The sequence below is a fragment of the Emys orbicularis genome, chromosome 9 (assembly GCF_028017835.1).
Source record: "Emys orbicularis isolate rEmyOrb1 chromosome 9, rEmyOrb1.hap1, whole genome shotgun sequence".
NCBI classification, from domain to species: Eukaryota; Metazoa; Chordata; order Testudines; family Emydidae; genus Emys; species Emys orbicularis.
Genome location: NC_088691.1, coordinates 54,346,134 through 54,366,298, shown reverse-complemented (window position 1 = coordinate 54,366,298; position 20,165 = coordinate 54,346,134). Strand labels below are relative to the sequence as shown.

Sequence of the window (20,165 nt, the reverse complement as noted above, 5' to 3'; positions counted from 1 at the left end):
CATGTGACTATGCATGACTAATGAACGGCACCACCCCACCTATGCCAGCAGAGCAGTGGGGTTGAGACACTATTTGGGATGCATTTGTGAAGGAAGTGGAGAATGCTGGGAGAGAAACAGTCAGGCAAGGGTCCCTGCTGCTCTTGGTCCTGATCCTTAAAGGTGCTGAGCATCCTCAATGCTCTGACAGCAACAAGAGCTGAGGGAGCTCAGCACCTCACAGGATCAGGCTCTCTGGGTCACGTTAGTTTTAGTTCTCCTGTCTCTGGTGACACCTCATGTGCCCTCTCTGACACAAGCACTGAGCCCAGGTCTCCACTCCATGACACCAGTTTGATGGGTGTAATACTCCATTGGCTTCAGTGGGCCTAGACCAATTGACACCAGCTTGCGATCTGGCCCACTGACTTCGAGGGAGTTGCCTCTGCATCAAGCAGGTGTCCTGGAAGAGATGTGCTGGCCTGTTGTTTTTTATTCCTACGCCTTCCTCAAAGTGGCATGAAAGCAGGGAAGGGGCTCACATCCTTCTGTGATGCTGGTCTGAGCCAGGGTGTGCATGGTAAAGGACACGGCAAACCAGATTGGTAAAGGACACGGCACAGCCCCAGATTCACTCCTCTCTGCCCTTCTCGCTCTCTTTGGCTTTCATGTTTTATTTCAATTTCATTCTTTCACTCTGAGCCTCATTTCCTGCTGGTCTGTGTCAAAATCTGGGAGCCAAGCTGCTACTGGACTCCTGCTGGGAAGGGGCTGAGCTGTGTGGAGCCCCTGCACGCTGGCAGGACTAGACTGGCCGTTTTAGCAATAGGAGAACAGCAGAGGGGTGTCTGCACTGTAACAAAGACATTCAGCTTTGGAAATCTCATGCCAAGCGCTGTCATGGCCCAGCCAGGAGCCTGCGAGAAACCCTGGGTTCCGTACCGTCGATGTAGGAAGGGATCTGCCCAAAAATCGTCAGGTAGGAATGGTAGACGACGCCCCGGAAGATCCAGTCCACACGCTCCTCGTTATGGATCAGGATAGCTTGCTTGGCTACGCCGAAGGACACAACCCAGACAGCCAAGAGGAAGAGGAAGAAGAAGACGTCCTTCATCTGCAAAGCCATGAGACAAGCAGGAGTGAAAAGGTTCCCCTCAACAGATCAGACGCAGAGAATTACATCCTCTCCCAGAACAAATGCATGCACAGCTCCTATACCCGGATCACATTTCGCATGCAGGCCCCACTCTGCTCCTACTGACATCATGCCATCTGCAGGGAGGAGTAGCTCTTACCATTCTCTTCACTATGATGATCTTGGGCCCCAGAGTTTTACTGACTGTGAAAATGTGCATCAGCCTCAAGCAGAAAATAATAAAAGCCAGAGACAATATGATCCGTCCTGGATATAAAGTGGATGGGATCCATCTGACACAGACAGGGGAAAGGAAGACACATCAGTGCATTGTCTTAACCAATGTTACTGCCTTTTTAAAACAGAAAAATTCACAGCCTGCTTTCCTGGGGAACAAATAAATCTATCCCTAGAGTCCCATTTGAGAGAGGGATAAGCACAAAACCTATCCGATGGAGTGACACAGCAGCTGGGGACAGCGCAGAGCTGGGCAGAATGATCCACGTTTCGATGAAAAGTTTCATCTGATTACATTGAAAAAATTCCAACCACCTCTTTTGCAAATTCCCCTCCCTGGTTTTCCAGCAACTCCAGCAAAGAGCAGTTTGATATCGTCCTATAGAATCCCTCGTACTCACCGGCAGGTCAGCCCTGCTATAAAGATCAAGATGGCACAAACATCCAGTTTGTTCCAGAAATCACTGAAGTACAAGGAAGCCATTTTCAGTAACCCAAAGCCATCGGGGTCATAGAACAGCTGTTAGGAAAAGAAGTGGTTTCGGTATTTCAATAAACAGAACATATGCTGCTTCTATGCACTTGAGACAGCAATTGTTGCACTGGGTCCCCAACAGGAATCTGAGCTGGATTTGGAGGGGGTGGGAGGAAATGGGGGAGTGGGCTTCAATTGATAATGAATTTCCCTGCCATGGTGATTTTGTTACCAGGAGAATCCTCAACAATCCCTGAGACTTGGCCCTCTGGTGTTCTTCAGATGTCATTCTCCCCGGTGACCAATCTTCATTTAAAATACAGAGGCTCTTGGTGTTGGCAGCACTCAGCTGTTTTATGTTCTGGCCTAAACCTCTGAAGAAGGTAGCAGGTCCTGTTCTTAGATGTCCTGTAAAATATTTGCTAGTGCATTTGAGAGGCTGACCTAGAACTCTTCTTGTGCATAATGGAGTGAGGCTGGGAATCTGACCGTGGTTATTTCCAAAGGGACCAGCAGGATCCTTGCATACACCCCCCACGGCTGATTCATTCTTACCATTTTCCTTTTGGCCAAAACCTGAGGTCATTTCTCAGTGATCTGAGTAACAAAAGGGCAATGAATCTCCAGTATCAGATCTTGGAGCACATTGGAGCTCTCCTAACCCACGTTCTAACATGGCCTGACTGCTTAGCTGCGAGAAGTGGGCCAGATTCTCAACTGGTGCATAGCTCCACTCAAGTCACATAGACCACCTCCCTAGAAGTCAGGGGCACTTGTACTATCGACACCAGCTAAGGACCTGGCATTTTCTGTGATTCCATCTCAATGAGTTATGAATCCTTGCTGGTGACGATGGTTCTTTGTCGTCCCGCGGGGTTATAGAACAGATCTTGGGTTCACCTCAGCTCTGGGACAAACACACAAGGACAGCTCTTCCCACAGAAATAATCCCTGACTTCCCATCTTCTCATCTATACTACAGTTATGGGACAGTTTCTGTGGGAAGTTGCAGATATTCCATCCACACGTGCTGAGAAGATCCCCTCCAGGCTCCTGACCAAGTCTCCTGGAACCACCCCAATATATCCACACTTGGTTTTACAGGGGGCTCAAAGCATGGTGGCACAGGCTGCTGGGAGATACCCCTGGGTCCATAAAGCTGCCAGTTCCTTATTTCAGCCTTAGTGCCTTCATTTAGGAAGGTCTCAGTATCTTGGGCACTTCTCCTCCTGCCCCTGACTCAGCCCAAAAGTATCCACAAGAGCAGTTGAAACAAAACCTTGGGAGGGGAAGGAGTTCTTATGCTTTCCCCTACCCATTCAGCACCCATCCATCCCCCGTCAGAATTTATGAATGCCACCAACTTTCTCTGTGGGTACCGGGGTCTCCTGCACTATCCCTCCAGTTCAGTCAGCCCAGCATATCAGTGACTCTCTCTATAATCGCTACAAATCGCCAAAGGATCCCTGCTAGTCCCTCACACTATGTCATGGATTTGGAAGGGTAAATTGGGCTGACAAGTGGAGGCAGACTATGAAACGCCGGAGATACCAAAGTTTTCTCCCCCGACTTGGGTTAGGCCTATGCCCTCAATCCTTTCTAGTAAGCATGGGAGAAAATACTTGGTGCTAAAGAGCTCTTTAATCTTGGGGGAAAGGCAGAACAAGAACCAATGGCTGGAAGCGGAAGCCAGATAGCTTCATATTGGAACTAAGGCCCATGTTTTGAACAGAGAGGGTGATCCCATGCCATCTTCAGCCAGCTTACCTGGGTATGTGCTCCCAGCCAGCCAGCGCAGACCTGTGGCCACTGGTGATTGCTAGGGCTGCAGGGCCAACCCTGGGAACTCTCCCCAGCCCCTCAGGGATGGGCAGCTTTTCCTGGCCCAGGGCTGCTGTTACTCTCATCGGGGGGGCTAGGGGGCTATGCCCTCCCACTTTATACTGGCCCAAAGGGCGAGTGATGGGGGTGAGGGGGCAGAGAGGTGCAAACAGGGGGTGGGGTGTGGGGGGGGAGAGGCAGCGCGGGAGCAGGCTCTTGGGGCAAGGTGTGGTGCGAGGGCGGGGGAGAAGGGGCAGCGTAGGGGCAGGACCTCAGGGGGAGGGGGCGGTGCAGGAGTGCTGGTGGCCCCGCCCCTTTTAGGGAGCTTCTGATGCTCTTGCCTCTCATTATACGCTGCTTTAAGGCCCTTCCATCTTTTCCCATTGCAGCTTGCTAGCCCAGGACATCTAAGCACAGGACCGTACTGCTGATACTTCTGCTCTGCCACCTTCTTCGGAGGTTTCGGCAGGGACATAAAACAGCCAAGTGCTGCCAATACCGAGCGCCTCTGTAACTTTAAATGAAGATTGATCGCCAGGGCGGAATGATGTCTGGAGAACACCAGAGGGCCAAGCGGGAACAAACTACCATTGGAAGTGGTGGATTTGCTGTCTCGGATTGACTAAAGCACATCTTCCCGAAAGGCGTGCGGACACAAGTGACTGAGCTCGATACTGTCATGGCTGGGTGAAATTCTCTGGTGTCTGATGTACAGCAGGCCAGACTACAGGGCCAGCCTTGGGGGGGGCCATCCGGGTGACCGCCCAGGGGCGCCATGGTCAAGAGGGCGCCGTGCGGCAGTGCAGAGGTGCGTGCTGCTGGTGTAGTGTCAGAAACTGCTCCTGGCTGGCAGGGGAGCATCACTTGGGGAGGTGCCCAGATGTCTCCCTGCTTCCTCCCATCGGAGGAACATGTGTGGGAGCAGTGACACACATACTTCTCGGCCCCCCCATGTTCCTCTGTGCCCCCCAGGGGGCTGCGAGGGGGGGAGTGAGGAGCAACGCCAGGGCTCCCTGCATCCAAGTCACTTTCCCCACCCAGGCTGTGCTGTGAGGCATCAGGAGCTGCTGCTCTCCTGCCCTCCCTTTACAGAGCCCAGGCGGGGAAAGTGACCTGGATGCTGGGAGCCCTGACGTCGCTCCCCCGGCACAGCCCCCGAGGGGTGCGCGGAGGAGCAGCGTTCAAGGGGGGAGCGAGCAGCAATACCAGCCGCTCTGTGCATCCAGGTCAGTTTCCCCATGTGGGCACAGGAGTTAGGAGCGCAGGGGACTGGGGAGTCTGGAGAGCCTGTGGAGGCCAGGGGCAATGTGGGGGGCACCCATGGGAGCCAGAGGGGATAGGGGGCACTGTGTCCACAGGGGCCAGAGGTGCCAAAATACAAGTTCACCCAGCGCGTCATTTTCCCTAAGGCCGGCCCTGCCAGACTAGATGGTCCAAAGGGCCCGTCTGGCGTGAACCCCGTGAGACGGGCATGTGAGAGTGTGCGAGTGAGTGTGAGGCCAACTGATGGGTGCGACATCACCATTTGGCTGGCGTAGGTGATGGGATTGTTGTGGAAGCACACGCAGCAGTGCGAAAACAGGAACGGCTGCTGCCCTGCCGAGAGACCCTGGGGCAGGCAGCCCTCGCTGACTGGGAGAGACGCCTTGCAGAGCCTGGATTGCACCATCACCACCATCTCCCCTGCCCCCCACGCCTTTGTTGAGCCCACCCAGTACCTGGCGGGTCTCCTCGCACACCAGGGAGAAGAGCCAAAAATAGATGACGTACTCCCGCCAGGACGGCGTCGCCTGGAAGTCGATCATCAGGATGTAGGCGAAGAGCCAGAGGAAGCTGAAGTAGGAGAGGATGTTCAGGTGGAAGATGACGACGGGGGCCGTGAAGAAGGCGCGGGTGCGTGTCAGGCAGCTCATGGGCTGCAGCCTCTTCTCCCTGCGTGGGGGAAGGAAGCAGGAAGGAACAGCTGCCTCAGCTGTCAGAGGGGAGCTGGACGCAGCTGAGCGGGACCCGTGGGCTAATTGGGAGAGGCCTTGCTCTGAGCAGATATAGTGCAGCTAGGGAACCCTGGGACTCTCCCCAGCCCCTCGGGGATGGGCAGGTTTGCTTGGCCCAGGACTGCTGTTACTCTCATTATACTGTGCTTTAAGCCCCTCATCTTTTCCCATCGTAGCTTGCTAGGCCAAGCAATGCCCTGCCCAGGAAGATGTTGGGGCAGCTGCTGCTAGGCCGGCGTCTTGCGAAGGATAGAGCCCAGCTCTGACAGTGTCCTGGCTGCCCCGAGGCTCGCCAGTGCCCACAGGCCTGTGCTGGCCAGCTGGGAGCACGTTCCCGGGTAAGCTGGCTGAAGCTAACGGCAGAACCGGAATGCTGTTGCTAGCTGGCACAAGAGCGTTCAGTGAGCTCCCTGGGCTGGGCCATTTCTCCCAGGGAGGGAGGGAGTAGATCAGCCAGGCTGCTGGGGCATGAGCAGTGCAGTGTGGGATGGCAGTGGGCATGGGCGGTGGGTACTGCAGGCCACGGGAGGCTGAGCCTCCCCAAACAGCCAGGCATGGCCCTGTCCACGCTCCGCCCTGAGCCCCGCTCCTGTTTCCCACTCTTCCCCCTGGCCTGGGCTGGGGCTATGGTGGACTGGCCTGCGGCCCAGGACTCAGGGCAGCTGGGGCCGGTGCTCGGGCTACCTGGCGCTGAGCCAGCCCGCCCGGCACTCTGGGGCTGGGGGGACTGGGGCTGCCTGCGTGGCGCCCTGAGGCTGTGGACGCTGGGCCAGCCCGCCCGGCACTCTAGGGCTGGGGGCACTGGGGCTGCCTGCGTGGCACTCTGAGGCTGTGGGTGCTGGGCCAGCCCGCCCAGCACTCTGGGCCTGGGGGCGCTCAGGCAGCCTTGAGCTGGGGCGGGGGGGGGAGGGGCGGAGGCCGTGGTGGGGAGCTCTCATGGGGGAAGGGTGTGGTGGAGGGGGGACCTCAGGCAGAAGGGGCAGGGCCAGGGCTAGCCTCCCTGAATGGGCGGTTCACGCACCGCCCATGGCAGTGGGAGAACTATTTACACCACTGGCCAGCCCGGGGACGCAGCAGTGGCACAGGGGAGAGGCAGAGGAGGGAGGCAAGCACTCTGCAGTCAGGGAATGCAAGTCCTATAGTCCAACTCCCAGCAGCGCATGGCAGCTAGGGCCGGGCCCACATGCCAGCTCCATCCCAGGAGCCCTGGCAGTACCTGAAGGTGACGAAGCTGGTGTAGATGAGGGGGAAGAACACCATGCACAGGATCACCCTCCAGAGCCCGTTGTCCACGCACAGCTTCCCCCACCAGACTTTTGTCAGAAAGGCCTGGGCGTGGGAGAGGAAGGAAGGAAATCAAGCTCACATGGAGCCCAGAGCTGGCCCCCTTCACCTCTAGCTCCAGCATGGCTGATCCCAAACAGAAATGTTGCCGTGGCCCACCCCGTCCCTGGCCAGATCCACGCCCCTTGCATGGAGGGCTCAGTGAGTAACCCAGGGCCTGCCCACAGCTGTGCCAGATGGAAGCTGGCAGAGATTGGCTTGCTGAGTAGTTCGCTAGTCTGGATGGTGCACAGGGACCCTGCGTGGCTGAGGATCAGCGAGTGGCCACCAAAGAGCAGAGGAAATGGACTGCGGGCAATGAAACAATGTGGGCAGCCAGTGAGTGCCGGGGCATTCAGGGCAATCCAACAATGTGTGCGATCTCCTGTGAGGAAAGCATGGGTGTCCAGGGAGCCTGCATGCCACAGCGCGTCCCCTCTCTCAGAGAGCAGGTTCATGGGCTCTGCCCTTCCCAGGCAGCATGGCACGGGATCTATGCAGGTAATGGGTGCAGGCACTCTCAGAGCACCTGGTGGAGCCCGAGCTGCCAAATGTGCTCCCCTGGCCGAGCTCAGGCAGTGAGAGACAGTGCTGGGGGAGCCGACACAAGGCCCTGGCAGTGGGGCACCCTCCTTTGGGCCCTAGCATGGGGCAGGGAAGAGGTAGGTGCCTCCTCCCAGCCTGGAAACACACCTGGATGCCTCCATGGGACACAAAATTCATGTTCTTGGCCTCCAGCGCCAGCTGTAAGCAGGTGGTTTTGCCCCAGGCCTCCGAGACGCGGATGAGGAGCTTCTGGGCTCTCTCCTCGTCCTTGCGGTAACACTCTGTGAACACACCTAGCAGGGCAGAGAGCAGAGCTAAACGTGGGCAATGGGCCGAAGAGAGGCTAGTGCCCAGCGTGGCTCTAGGCTCCACTCAGAGAGCCCTGTGCCACGGAGGAGACAGGCCATTCCTGGGGATGGGGCGCTGTTCAGCCCGGCCCCAGAATATTTTCCCGAGAGCTTCCTGTCCTTTGCAGGGCCCTGCGTTGGCCCAAGCTTCAGGGGCAGGCTTTGTGCACCTGCTAGGCTGGAGATCTGGCTCTGGAGTTAGTCTACTCTGTCATAGCATGTCCAGCTGTGCTCTGAACTGATTCCTGCCAACCTCTGAGCCCAGCACTCATCACAGGCCCAGCCATTATGTTGCACTGTGGCTTCTGCTCCAGCCTCTCCTACCCGGTACCAGACACATTTCCCGGTCCCCAAGCAACAACTTTCCAAACAAATGGCCCGAGCCCAGATGTGTGTACCAAAGACCCTGGTCCAGGAACAGCACTCCCGGCATACCTAAGGCCAGCCAGCCAAGCATGGCTTTGTCTCACAGATGCCCAGGAGATAACTATCTACCTCTGTGTACCAACACTCCTAGCCTGGGGGTATCCGGCACCAGTACACAGCACTGGAATAGTCAAGGCCCACAGGATCCCGCCTTGCCCTGCCTGGCAGCTGGACCGTGGAGCAACATTCGTCATCGGAAATCACCAGCCATTGTCCCCGGCCAGAGGGAGGGGAGGTGCCTGACACCAGTCGGAACCAGGGAGGGACCAGGAACGGACTCAGGAAAGAGAGCAGTGGCTCCAGACAGAAGGAGGGGCTGATAGTGCGACGCTGTTGTTGCTGGTGAGCTGTTGGGAGCAGAGATTGACCCTGGGATCTCTGGAGCTAGATACATGAGCCGCAGCTGCCTGAGCTAAAGGACCGCCCCCCCCAGCGGGGCACAGAGCACTGCACTGAGCGGGCACGGCCTATGGTAACAACGCTCACCGACGGCTCGGTGCTCATACTCTTCTGCCAGGGTCAGCATTTCCTCCATGCTGTCCGTGTCGTCCTCCTCCTTGGACAGCTCCTTCAGGATCTTGCTGCAGGCCAGAGCCCCCGCAATGCAGTCCTGGCTCTGAGACAGCAGGGGACAGATTAGCCAGAACAGGGAACTCCCATCCTGGGAAGCCAGCACAGCCCCATTGTCTGCTGAAGGGAGAGGAGCGGGGCATCCCAGGCTGAGTGCCACAGAGAAAGGCCAGCATTACAAAGGAAGGCTGGTAGTGACAGCAAATGGGGCTCCTGGCTAGGCAGGTAATTCCAGCCCCTGCCCAGGCTGCAGTGTTCCCCAGACCGGGGCCAGGCGCTGCTGTGCCCTAGGGCTGCCCAGGTCTTTGGACCATTGCTGGGGAATGCTGCAGTGGTTTGTCGTTTAAAAGGATGCTCTTTCCTGCCCAGAGCTCCTACAGCCTCCATGCACTCCTCACCCTGTCTGTGGGCATCTCAGCACCTCCTCCCTTCCTGCCCAGGGAACTGGGAGCACCCTGAACTGGCCCACGACATGTCACCACCACCCACGCCGCCTGCTGGGAAGGGATCTCTCCCAAAGGCCTACGGCTCGCTGTTGCTGATGGCCTTGGCCAGTTCTACATGCAGCGTCTGCACTAGCAACACAACCCAGGCTGGGAGAGGGGGGCTCTCTGTCCCCTTCCAGTGGCTGCTCCTGGTAAGAGACTCGTGCTCGGTACAGTTCTCAGGTAAGGACCTCCACTGCTGTGGGGTCTCGAGCTAAGCAATCATGTGCCTTAGCCTAGCTCAAGAGAGCCTGGGCACAGTGCCGAGCAGCAGGCGTGGCCACTTGCTGCCATTACTCCCTGCGCCTGCACTGGCGCTGGCCCCACTCGAGAGCACATATCCTGCGGGTCCTAGCACCATAACTCACTGCACTGCTCTGTGCTCGCTTTCATGGGGCATTGTGGGACAACCTGGCTGTCCCTCCTGGGGATTGTGGGTGGAAAAGGTCTAGGCCCAGGACATTCATTTCCTGGCCAGACCCGAGCTGATGAGCTGTAACCACCCAGCGCTGGAAGATAGGGGTCCCCCTCGTCCTAACGGGGACCGACAGCTGCTCCGTTTGATGGAGGCAGCGTTTTTCCTGGCGTGCCTCTGCTGAAGCTGCAGATGGTGGTGGGTTCAGAGACAGCCTTTTGCCCTTGCTCTTACAAGAAGGAGGCCTGAGCCCAGCTGATTCTGCCCTCCCCTACAGACCCCTCCCCTTCCGCACTAGGTCACAAGCACGGGGTGGTGATGACAATGTGGGATGAGTAGCAGTGGACCCCAAACTTGCACAGGAGGGAAGCAGCATTGCTGGAGCTGGGAGTCCGTGGGCTCGTGGCAGACACAGGTGATCAGCACTGAAGGACCTGGGTTCAACTCTATCATTATTAACAGTGACCTCGGGGAGTTGTTGGGAAGGGTCCTCATACCTGGGCCCAGATGATTTCTGCCAGCTCCTTGTGACTCTGGACAATAGCCCAAATGAGGAGGTCCCTGACTGGGTCCATGGTGAAGGTGACCCGGCCGGCTGAGCGCTTGTAGAGGGAGCGGAGACTCACTCCCTGCACCTGGGGAGGACGGCAGAGTTAGACCAAGACTTCGCAAAGAACTGACGCTCGCTCAGGGGCACCCTGCTGTCACAGCAAACTGAAGCCCTGGGAAGGGGGCAGGAAGGCTGCAGGCCATTGAGAAAGGAGAGACCCAGTGACAGGGGACCAACGATCTGGTGTCAGTGCAGGGTCAGCTAGCTAACTTGCTCTCTCAGCTTGTGGCAGCTGCTCCATGCAGCTCTCAGCTCACACCATGAGACCCTGCACTAACAAATGCAGAAGCAGGGGAGCCAGGCATCTGGGGAAACCACGTGAGGAAATCTGCTGGCAAGTTTCCTCCGCAGCTACCAGGATCTCCCCTCCCTGGCCCCATGGACTTGTCCTGTAAACACCTGGGGTTTCCCCAGGGCATGGAGCCAGGAGCACCTGACTTAGGGAGTCTCCCCTGCCCTGCCCCTTGTTGGGACAGGGACAGCGGTGCTGTGTGGGTGGGACATGCTATTGCTGCTGAAGGGTGTGTCACAACTAACCCGCTGTGCAAGGAGGAAGGCCATGGGAATCAGGCCCCGGGAACGGGCCAGGCAATGATCTGCCTACAACGGCCACATTTGGCTTTCAGGTAATTTCCGTGGGGACTCAGAGGAACCCACCTGAGCTGAGGAGGGGTTGGAGTTTTACAGGAATTTAAACCTGTCTTTAGCTGGAGAGGAACAACCAAACAAATACCAGGGCTTGTCTAGAGCAGGATAGTTTACACCAGTGGAGCTACACCAATGTACCTATCCCAGGGCCAGCTCCTGCAGGCCACACATGGCCCCGGGTCCAGGTAGGTGTAGTTACACCATGCCAACCTGATAATGGATCGGAGAGCTGTGCCAGCATGAGCCTTCCTTCGCACCAGTGCGACATTAGGAGTCAGCCCTGGTTGGAGGCATATTGCTACACTCCCACCAGTGCAGATCTCCCCAGAGCCTTCAGTTGGATGTCCCAAGGCTGGGGATTCTCAGGTGCTGGCCAGTGCAGAGATTGCTCAGGTGCCTGGTTTGAAACCTGCCCGCAGTCCTGGCCTCACCAGCTGGTGTCCTCTCCCAGCAGGACTACCCCCTCAGCTCCCCGCCCCCTCAGCTCCCCACCCCCTCAGCTCCCCGCCCCTTCAGCTCCCCACCCCCTCAGCTCCCCGCCCCCTCAGCTCCCCACCCCCTCAGCTCCCCACCCCCTCAGCTCCCCGCCCCGGCGCAGGGAGATCCATACGTTGAGCTTGATGTGCGGGACGGCGATGGAGAGCCGGTGCCGCTCGGCGTGCTTGGGCTTCGGGTACAGCGGCTGCGTGGAGTCGCCCAGTAGCTCCCTCAGCACCTGGGACACGTGGTGCAGTTGGATCCTCGGCACCTTGGAGAAGGCCGAGCGCTCCTTCTCCTCCACCAGCACCTTCTGCAGCTTGCCGTGGAAGAGGCTGGAGGGCGCCATGTTCTCGTAGAGGTAGATCAGGGTGTCCCAGGTGACGAACTCCTTCAGGCGCACGCCCTGCTCCAGGAACAGCTTCACGAAGTCCGGCTTGTTGGCGATCAGGGCGGCGGCCATCATGGGGTGCAGATCTGCAGGCTGGCAGGCCAGAGACAGCGCTGTCATTGAGTGACACCACCCTGCCGATTGGTCCCAGGGCAGGGCGCTGAAGCAGGCAGCGGGCATGGGGCACCGCAGCAAGCCCGGGCAGGGGTCGCTGGAGCAGAGGAAGCAGCCAGCACGGGAGGCAGCGAGACAGGGGAGGGCATGGACAGGTCGACGCAAGCCATGCATAGCTCACGACTCCACTGCCTGTAGTAAAGCAAAGTAGTTCTGCCCCCTTGGGCAGAGTTCCGCTCCTCCTCTGCCCCTGAGCCACTGGCCACCTGCCCCTCTCCTCTCCTCTCCGAGGAGCCGTGGCTCAGGGGCTACTCTGCCCCACTCGGACAGCAGCTAAGCAGCGCGATCATCCCCTTCCCTGCCCAGAATCCAGTGGTGTGGGGCTGACCAGCTCCCTCCGGCCTTCCTCCCCTCCCCCCAGGAGATGAGCACTTTGTTTCTGCCTGTCTCTCCCGACCTGGGGCCCTGGCAGGATCAGCTGCCTGTGTGACCCAGCCTGGATCCCGTCTGTACTGGGGGAGCCGTTACAGCTGGCCAGGTATTTCCCATCCTCGGGGCCAGATTCTTTCAGGCTTACTCACGCTAATACCCCTCCGACGTGCAAACCCGCCGAATTCAATGGGACTCCTCAGGTGAGTAAGTGCTGTGCCGTAGTGTGCACAGGGGTTGCAGGCTGTGGTGATTTTGGTAGGGCATGGAATCCTCTAGCTATAGGGGCTCTGCAGTGGCCATCCATCCCCGGCAGGACATTAGACCTACAAGTGGCCATACTTCCATGGTCAGAAGGTTTGGCACTCTGGAACTCTGCTTTCCTGGCTTTTGGTTCTTCAGTGGCTGAGATGGGAGCCCCTGTAATTCTCTGATACTTCTTGTCATGCAACTTCAGATGTTTCCATGGAGAAACTCATGCCACCTTCACGTTTTGTTTTCAGGTATGTGTGTGTGTGTGTCCTTTGTTTAACCACTGTTTGTCTCCAGACCACATGGAGTGGCATGTACACCTACAGCTGGTCAGGAATTTCTCAGTTTGATGGGTATCTCACCAGGAAATGTCAAAGCATCAAAATTGAATTTTTTTGCAGGAACGTATGGGTTTCGACGGAACTTGTGTAAGGAAGGTTCCTCACAGCTAGGATGGAATTTCTGGTCCAACCCAGAGAACCTGGTGAGTAGGGCATTCACCTGGAATGTAGGAGATCCAAATTTAAGTCCCTCCTCTGCCTTTTTCATAGCAGGGACTTGAACCTGGGTCTCCAATATCCCATGTCTTAACTATTCTGGGCGCTTGGTTGCTCTCTGTCTCATGTTTTTTCATGAAAAATGTCGAAAGGTCTTGGGTTTGTTCCAATGTGGAATGAAAATAGATTTCAAAACCTCAACATTTTTGCAGAACAGAATTCTGAATTCCCGGCCAGCCCTCCTCCCATCTCTTGGGTCCCACTGGGCAGCTGAAGCCTTCCAACAAAGTATTTGCCAACACGTCAACCTCTGTAAACTACTTCCAACTTCCAGTGGAGTCAAGAAAAATTAAAGGGAAGACGCAATTTTGCCCACCTCTAGCTTCTGCGCAATAAGATTGCAAAACAGGTGCGTGAGAGTGGAGCTGGCTTTGCTTTTTTCCCCACCCTTCTCTCCACATGAATGTTGTGACATTGCTGAGTACGTCAGCAGGAAAATGCACAGCTCAGAGAGCTGAGCCATGCATCCAGCAGGCTTGCGATGCACATAACTGAGTGCGCAACAGGACGTTGGCATCTGCGACAGATTTCTTGGCAGGGGAGTGGTAAATCATTTGTAAAAGACAGATATTCAGACTCTAGAATACATTCCCCTCCCAGTCAGCATTTAAAGGCCAGTCACATTTTTGGCCTGAGCAGCTTGCTAATAGATCTATGGATAGGGCCCTTCATTTTCTTTTTTTCTTTTATTTAATTTTTCCTGGGAATTTATCAGTGTTTATTACTACAACAAAAACAGGTGAAAATCGGTGGAAAAAAACATTAATAATTTTTCTGGGTAAATATTGGGGTTTATTTTGGTGGATGGAAGGACGGGGAGAAAAATATTCTGTAGATTAATGCTTTGATGAAAGGAATTCAATGTGGTTTGCTGCAGAACAAAAACAGAACTCAAAACACAATGCTACCTCTGAGTTTAAGAAAACAATATATCTCTAATTAAGGCTGTGGTTTTGTCACGGAGTTCGTGGAAGTCATGGAATCCGTGACTTCCAAAGACCTCCGTGACTTCAGAGGGACCCCCGCAGCACCCCGTCGCCACCGTGGGGCAGGGGGACCCTGGCTGCTCCCTGACCGCCATGGCAGGGCAGGGGGATTCCCACAGCTCCCCACTGCTGGGGAGGGGGAAGGGGGACCCTGCAGCTTCCCTCCACCGCTGGTGGCAGGGGGACCCCGGAGCTCTGAGCCCCCACTGGTGCTGGGGGGCCCCCAGAGCTCCCAGCCACCCCACAGCTGCCCAGACCCTTCCCATTTTATCATGGATATTTTTAGTAAAAATCAGGGACAAGTCACAGGCTTCTGTGAATTTTTCTTTGTTGCCCATGACCTGTCCCTGACTTTTACTAAAAATTTCCATCACAAAATCTTAGCCTTATCTATAATCCCCAAATAAACTTTTCATTTGAATAAACAGTTTACTGTTGTAGACTTAGAACTATTAGCCTATAAATAGTTACATTTAATAATTGGGCCACACCATTTGCAGCTCATATGCTCAACTTCATCCTTTTCTCCTGTTTTTGTTTTTTTAAACTTTGGAATCCTCCCCTGTGTTCTGAAATGTATTCTGATACAGATTTTCGTTTTCTTCCCATTTTAGTGTGTCAGATCTTTAAACTGTTATCTGCTAAGAGCTTGACATGTGTATGTGGTGGGCATGAGTCTCATCAGTACTTTCAGATGTGCGTGCGCACTTCAGAGCTTGTGTGCCTGCCCATTTATTGTGTGTATCTTCTAGACTAACAGCCTTACTTCAACAGGCAGCTTTGCATATACACACAGAATAATGTATTCTCGTAATGCAGATATCTCATGCAATGTACTGTATTTTCTTAATAAAACAAGTTACTTTTTATATATTTGAATGATACAAAAGTAGGGTGAAAACAGGAAAAAAACAAATAATACTTTTTGTAAAACCCGGGATTTTTTCTGTAAAAATTGATTTAAACTGAAAACGAAGGGGCTTATCTATGGAAAAACAGGGCATTACAAAGCACTGAATCCTGGGTTTCCCCACCTGTAGTTCAGACTCACATCTACAAGGTTTGAACAGAGTAGCTGCTTCTGGCAACAGAGGGCCTTAAAGTGGGCGGAAATTGACCCCTGAGAATGCTCCCTATGCAGGGGGCTCCTTGGCCAGCATACGAGGCTCTGTAGTAGCCCTGCTGCCGACCCCCAGCATAGGGGGCAGGTTGGAGGCACTCTGGAGGTGTGCTGGACCCAGGCTGGCGCGCATTGCACTACGGCTAGTCTCTGCTCCTCAGGGCAATCAGGAAATAAGAAAAGCAGAGTGTACGTTCGAGCAGGCAGTCCTGCACCAGCATCCTGACCAGCCTTGGCATGGCTCCGGAATAGGAGGGAGGCAAAGGTGGCATAAAGCCCCCCTTAGATCCCACCCTCCATCCCTGCCCCAAGCACCAGGGCAGAGACCTTGGGGGCTTTTTGCCTTCTGCAGCCTGGGGCATGAGTCACTTGCTGGTTTGAACTAGTGTAAACGGGGGATTCTCTGTAACTTGAAGCCTTTAAATCAAGATTTGAGGACGTCAATAACTCAGCCAGAGGTTCTGGGCTTACTACAGGAGTGGGAGGGGGAGATCGTGTGGCCTGCGATGTGCAGGAGGTCCGACTAGGTGGCCATGATGATCCCTTCTGGCCTTAAAGTCTAGGAGAATACCTGAAAATCAGACTCTCTGCTCCCCACCTGCTGCTGAAGGCCAGGCACAGCCAAGCGCATCTCACCTTCCATTCATGGTCATCTGTGAAGATTTCGCTGCGAGCAATGTCCACCCTGTTCCAGGCCACTGCCAGCTTCAGCTGGTGGTCCCAGTTCTCGTGGCCAAAGTGGTCGCGGTTTCGGGAGGCTGCAGCCAAAGGCACATACAACAGAGTGAACTCCGAGGCTGGGCTGGGATGGCCACATCATTCTTGCCTCCCCCAGAAAAGCAACATCCAGAGCCGGGCCCCTTGATGGAGAACCAGCCAACTGAGCAGAGCAGCCTGCCCATAGCACACCCCAGTGAGCACAACAGGCCAGGGGCAAGGGAGGCCAATGAACCCTGGGTGAAAGACACCAGAAGACATCCCATATTGGCCCTTCCATTGCCATGGCTCCTGGGGTCCTGCCCTCTTGGTCTGTTGGGAGCCATTTGCCAGGCCGCTACGTCTCTCTGACTGCCCCACACATCCTATGGGTGTGGGATTTCTTGATGGGAATCCAGCGCATGTGCAGAGGAGAAACAGCACAGTTGCTTTGTTCTGAGAAGCAGGGACTGGTTCAGAACTATGGTCTTTGGCAATGTGCCAGGAGTTCTCTCCTTATCCCTGCCCTGAAGAGCTGCCAGCCTAAGAAACAGTAGAGACCAACTGGAAGAGCAGTATGGGAACTGGCCTGAGAAGAAGCTGCTTGGGTCCCCACAGACACTGGAGCAGGATGTCCCCCACCAGTGAAGTAACCAATGACGATGAGCCGTAAGGGGAAGGGTAGGGACATTGGGTGACTCTGCCCTCATGTGGGATACACAGGGGGGACTCTTCTGACCAGCAGAAGAGCATGAAAGAGTGTTGATTGTCTCATGAGAGATCAGTGGTTGTTTTAACAGCGATCCCTCCAAAAGCAGGGTCACACATTCCCCTGGGCCTGAGTGAGCACAAGGCAGAGAGGAACGGATTAGTGTAACAAGAGCGAGGGCTGGATGATCTGTGCACGGCACTAGATAATGACTGGGCAAATGTCTTCCATTCAGACAGTGCCAAAGCATCTCAAAGCGCCTCACAGCCTTCCTCTGGTGAAATGATGAAACAGCGCCTCATATGGGGCGAGATGCAGCAGCACCCCACAGGGACAGATGATCTTTGGTCACGCTCAGTGAAATCACTTGGGAAATGAATTGACGACATTCCTGCTCCATCCTGTAGTAGGAAGAGAGCCTGAGACATAAGCCCTTGTATTAGAGGCCTAGTATGAGGCCTGGGCTAAAGGCGTAATCAAAACTTTGCTGATAAAAAGCAAAAATTAGACTGTGAGCTAGAGGCAGGCCCTGCTCACAGAATTAGGCAAGAACAGGGCTGATATTGCAAAAACACACATTCCTAAGAGGTGCTAGGCACAGAGCACTCGCACAAACACATTCCAGAAGGGTGGGACCAGAACATCCCGATATTAAGGATGCTACAAAAACATTCCCCAAAGATAATGGGAACACACTGACCCCTTTTAAACGATACGGTCAGGATGACAGTACAGAACAGAGGTGTTTTGATTGAAGCAACATGTAAAAGGTGATGGGTGATAACTAGCCACATTAGGGGGCAGTAACTAACTATATTAGAGGAGCAATACGTAACTTGTTTGTATTAGGGTATAAAGATGTATTTTACAGGGAGTGTTTTTGTTTAGCCCAGGAAGGAACGGAAAATCCTGCTGTTCGCTGAGCTGGTCCATTGTTACAGGCATACTTGTATTAGTGGTCCAGTAGAGTTTCCGGGATACTAGTACTGTGCTTTGTTGACAATAAACTTGGCCTGATGCCTTTGTACCTTAATGGATTTTGTGGTCATTGGGCGGTTCGCTCGAGGTCTGCTGTGCCAACTTTCTGCGCAGAGCTGGGACTGCACACAGGGAGAACACACACGCAGCCAACATCTGTCCACACATCCCTTTCCTCTGCATATACCTCACTCTCCCCCACGCAGCCCACAGGGAGTGACAGCCAGTGCACTCAGCACCATGGCCACTAAGGAGCAGCTCAAGCACTGGTGAGCACATGGCCAACTCTGGTGTGAACTGGCAGCATCCTGACACCTGGTGGCAGGCACGTGACCACCCGTCTCCAGAGCAGAGCCAGGTAATGCCTTCTCTGCCCCTCACCTTTGAGCAGTGCCTGAAGAATGGCCATGTCCACATCTTGCTGGCCATCTTTGCCCTCCCGGAAAATGGTCAGGAGCTGCCTGCTCCGCACTATGTCTTGGATCTGCAAGGAATGGCAGAGGATCAGATGTCCTGCAGCAGCAGCATCCCCTGCTGTGCCACCCAGCTCACGTGGGGTTAATGCTCTTCCTGAAGATTCTGGCAGGTCCACCCAGTGCAGTTAATACCTTGCTCCTGCCTTGGGTTCTGTGGCCCCTTGTAGCCCATTTGACGTTAAATCCCCATCTGCCACTTGTTACCCCTCCCAGCCCATTGGAGGTTAATTCTATGACTTCCATCCCAGCCAACAAACTGCAGGCTGAGTCCCTGTCCTTGGAATGCACAGACAGCCTGCTGCTTGCTAGAACACTGTGGGTTAAATTGTGGCCCCATTGGAGTTGATGGCAAAACTCCTGCTGGCTGCAGTGGGACCAGGATTTCACCCCGTGTGTTCTTGTCCCCAGCAACACTCCTGCCCCCTCTAGACACACTCATCTTTCATCCTCTGGACAATTTGCACAGTGCACGTAGTCACTTTGCTCACACAGATGTCCACTTGCACACACAAACAATGGGGTTTTGCAGGTGCATCCAGGGTGAGTGGTGAGTACGGGACACAGGCTCCCTCTCTCCCAACAGTGGGGTGCATAGCTAAGGTCTGGAACGCTTCCCCAGCATCATACATGGGGTCCCACTCCTCAGTGGCTGTGTGGTAACTGCAGATCCCAGGAGGGGTGACGCATTGCCCTCCCCATGTATCTGAGTGATCTGGGGGTTGTCAGCCAGCGTAGCAGATGGGGTGTGAGCATCTCACCTTTTTGGTCCACTCCACAATCTTGCCCTCGGTGAAGAGCTCGTAGGTGTCCCGGAAGAGGATGCTCAGTTTCTTCTGGATCAAGGAGATGGTTATCTCTGGAACAGGCCGATTGGCCACCTGCGCAATGACATCGGCCACACGCCCGGACCCCTCCACTATCACGCATGGGGTGCCATTGGTGATCGCATTGTAGATTGTCTGCAACACAGAGATGCGGGGCTAGAAGGGCTGACCCAAATCCACTTCAGTCAATGGGAGCCTTTGCGTTAACTCCAGTGAGTTTTGGATCAGGCCTGAGGCACCCATGCTTACACACAGTCCCCCATTGGTGGCTTCTCTGCATCTCCCACCACTGATGGGCTTCGAGCACCCCCTGTGGTCCTCCTCCACTCAGGCTAAGGGAGGGCTCCCTAGCACATGGCTCTCTCGGCTTTTCTCTGTGCTGGGGATTTCCAGGGGGAGCCATCCCCACAGTGTTTGCTCCGTTGTTATTTGGAAGTCATTGGGTGAAGTCATGGCTTTAGCTTCCCCACGCCCCGGCAGTTCTGACTTCCTGCCTGACCTGTCTGGGAGGAGGAAGCTGCGCTCTTCCCCTTCTCTCCCATGTACTTACATCGAGTGTCCCGGGTCCTCCCTCCAACGCTACACAGACGATCGGGATCTTGATGGCGACTCCTGCAAGGAAGCAGGGACTCAAGTCAGCTCCATTTGGACGCAGACCTCTCACAGATCAGCTGCCCTGCTAAGTCAGGCCAGCATGGATCTCCCTCAAAGAGCTACAAGTAGAAGACAAGCCACGGGTATTTCCAACCCATGCCAGCTTGCAGAGCAGCTCCCAGAGATCAGCTAGCAGGAAGCACTGGCCAGAAGGGCAGGAATGGTTTGCAGTCACTTCACCAGCAGAAATATTGCTTCGACTTGTGCCACTGACCATGGGTGGTGCGTGAACCGCTGGCTGGGGGAGGCTAGCCCCCAGCCCCGCCCCTTCTGCCTGAGGCCCTGCCCCCTCCAGCCCAGAGCCGGCCCCCCCCCCCCCCGCAATCGCCGGCCCCCACCCCAGGCTAGCGCCCCCAGTGCTGGCACAGCCCCAGCCTCCCCAGCCCCAGAGAACTGCATAGGGGGAGCTGCAGAGCAGGAAGCTGGAGGGGGGGTGGGCCTGGGGGCAGAGCATGGGCGGGGCCATGCCTGGCTGTTTGGGGAGGCACAGC

At 55.4% G+C, this 20,165-nt stretch overlaps 1 protein-coding gene across 2 annotated transcripts in view; it reads right to left on the bottom strand.

Annotated features, from left to right (window-relative positions):
• The window catches only part of TRPM2 (transient receptor potential cation channel subfamily M member 2), a 49,001-nt gene that overhangs the window by 15,943 nt on the left and 12,893 nt on the right, over nucleotides 1-20,165 (bottom strand). For both annotated transcript variants that reach the window (XM_065411388.1, XM_065411389.1), the window contains 13 exons: nucleotides 19,571-19,632; nucleotides 18,955-19,155; nucleotides 18,102-18,204; nucleotides 15,974-16,095; nucleotides 11,622-11,972; nucleotides 10,251-10,388; nucleotides 8,770-8,899; nucleotides 7,658-7,803; nucleotides 6,858-6,970; nucleotides 5,366-5,579; nucleotides 1,753-1,871; nucleotides 1,275-1,407; nucleotides 922-1,093 (listed from right to left, as the gene is read on the bottom strand). In XM_065411388.1, coding sequence (XP_065267460.1) covers nucleotides 922-1,093; nucleotides 1,275-1,407; nucleotides 1,753-1,871; nucleotides 5,366-5,579; nucleotides 6,858-6,970; nucleotides 7,658-7,803; nucleotides 8,770-8,899; nucleotides 10,251-10,388; nucleotides 11,622-11,972; nucleotides 15,974-16,095; nucleotides 18,102-18,204; nucleotides 18,955-19,155; nucleotides 19,571-19,632 — 2,004 coding nt within the window. The remainder of the gene's footprint in view (nucleotides 1-921; nucleotides 1,094-1,274; nucleotides 1,408-1,752; nucleotides 1,872-5,365; nucleotides 5,580-6,857; nucleotides 6,971-7,657; nucleotides 7,804-8,769; nucleotides 8,900-10,250; nucleotides 10,389-11,621; nucleotides 11,973-15,973; nucleotides 16,096-18,101; nucleotides 18,205-18,954; nucleotides 19,156-19,570; nucleotides 19,633-20,165) is intronic.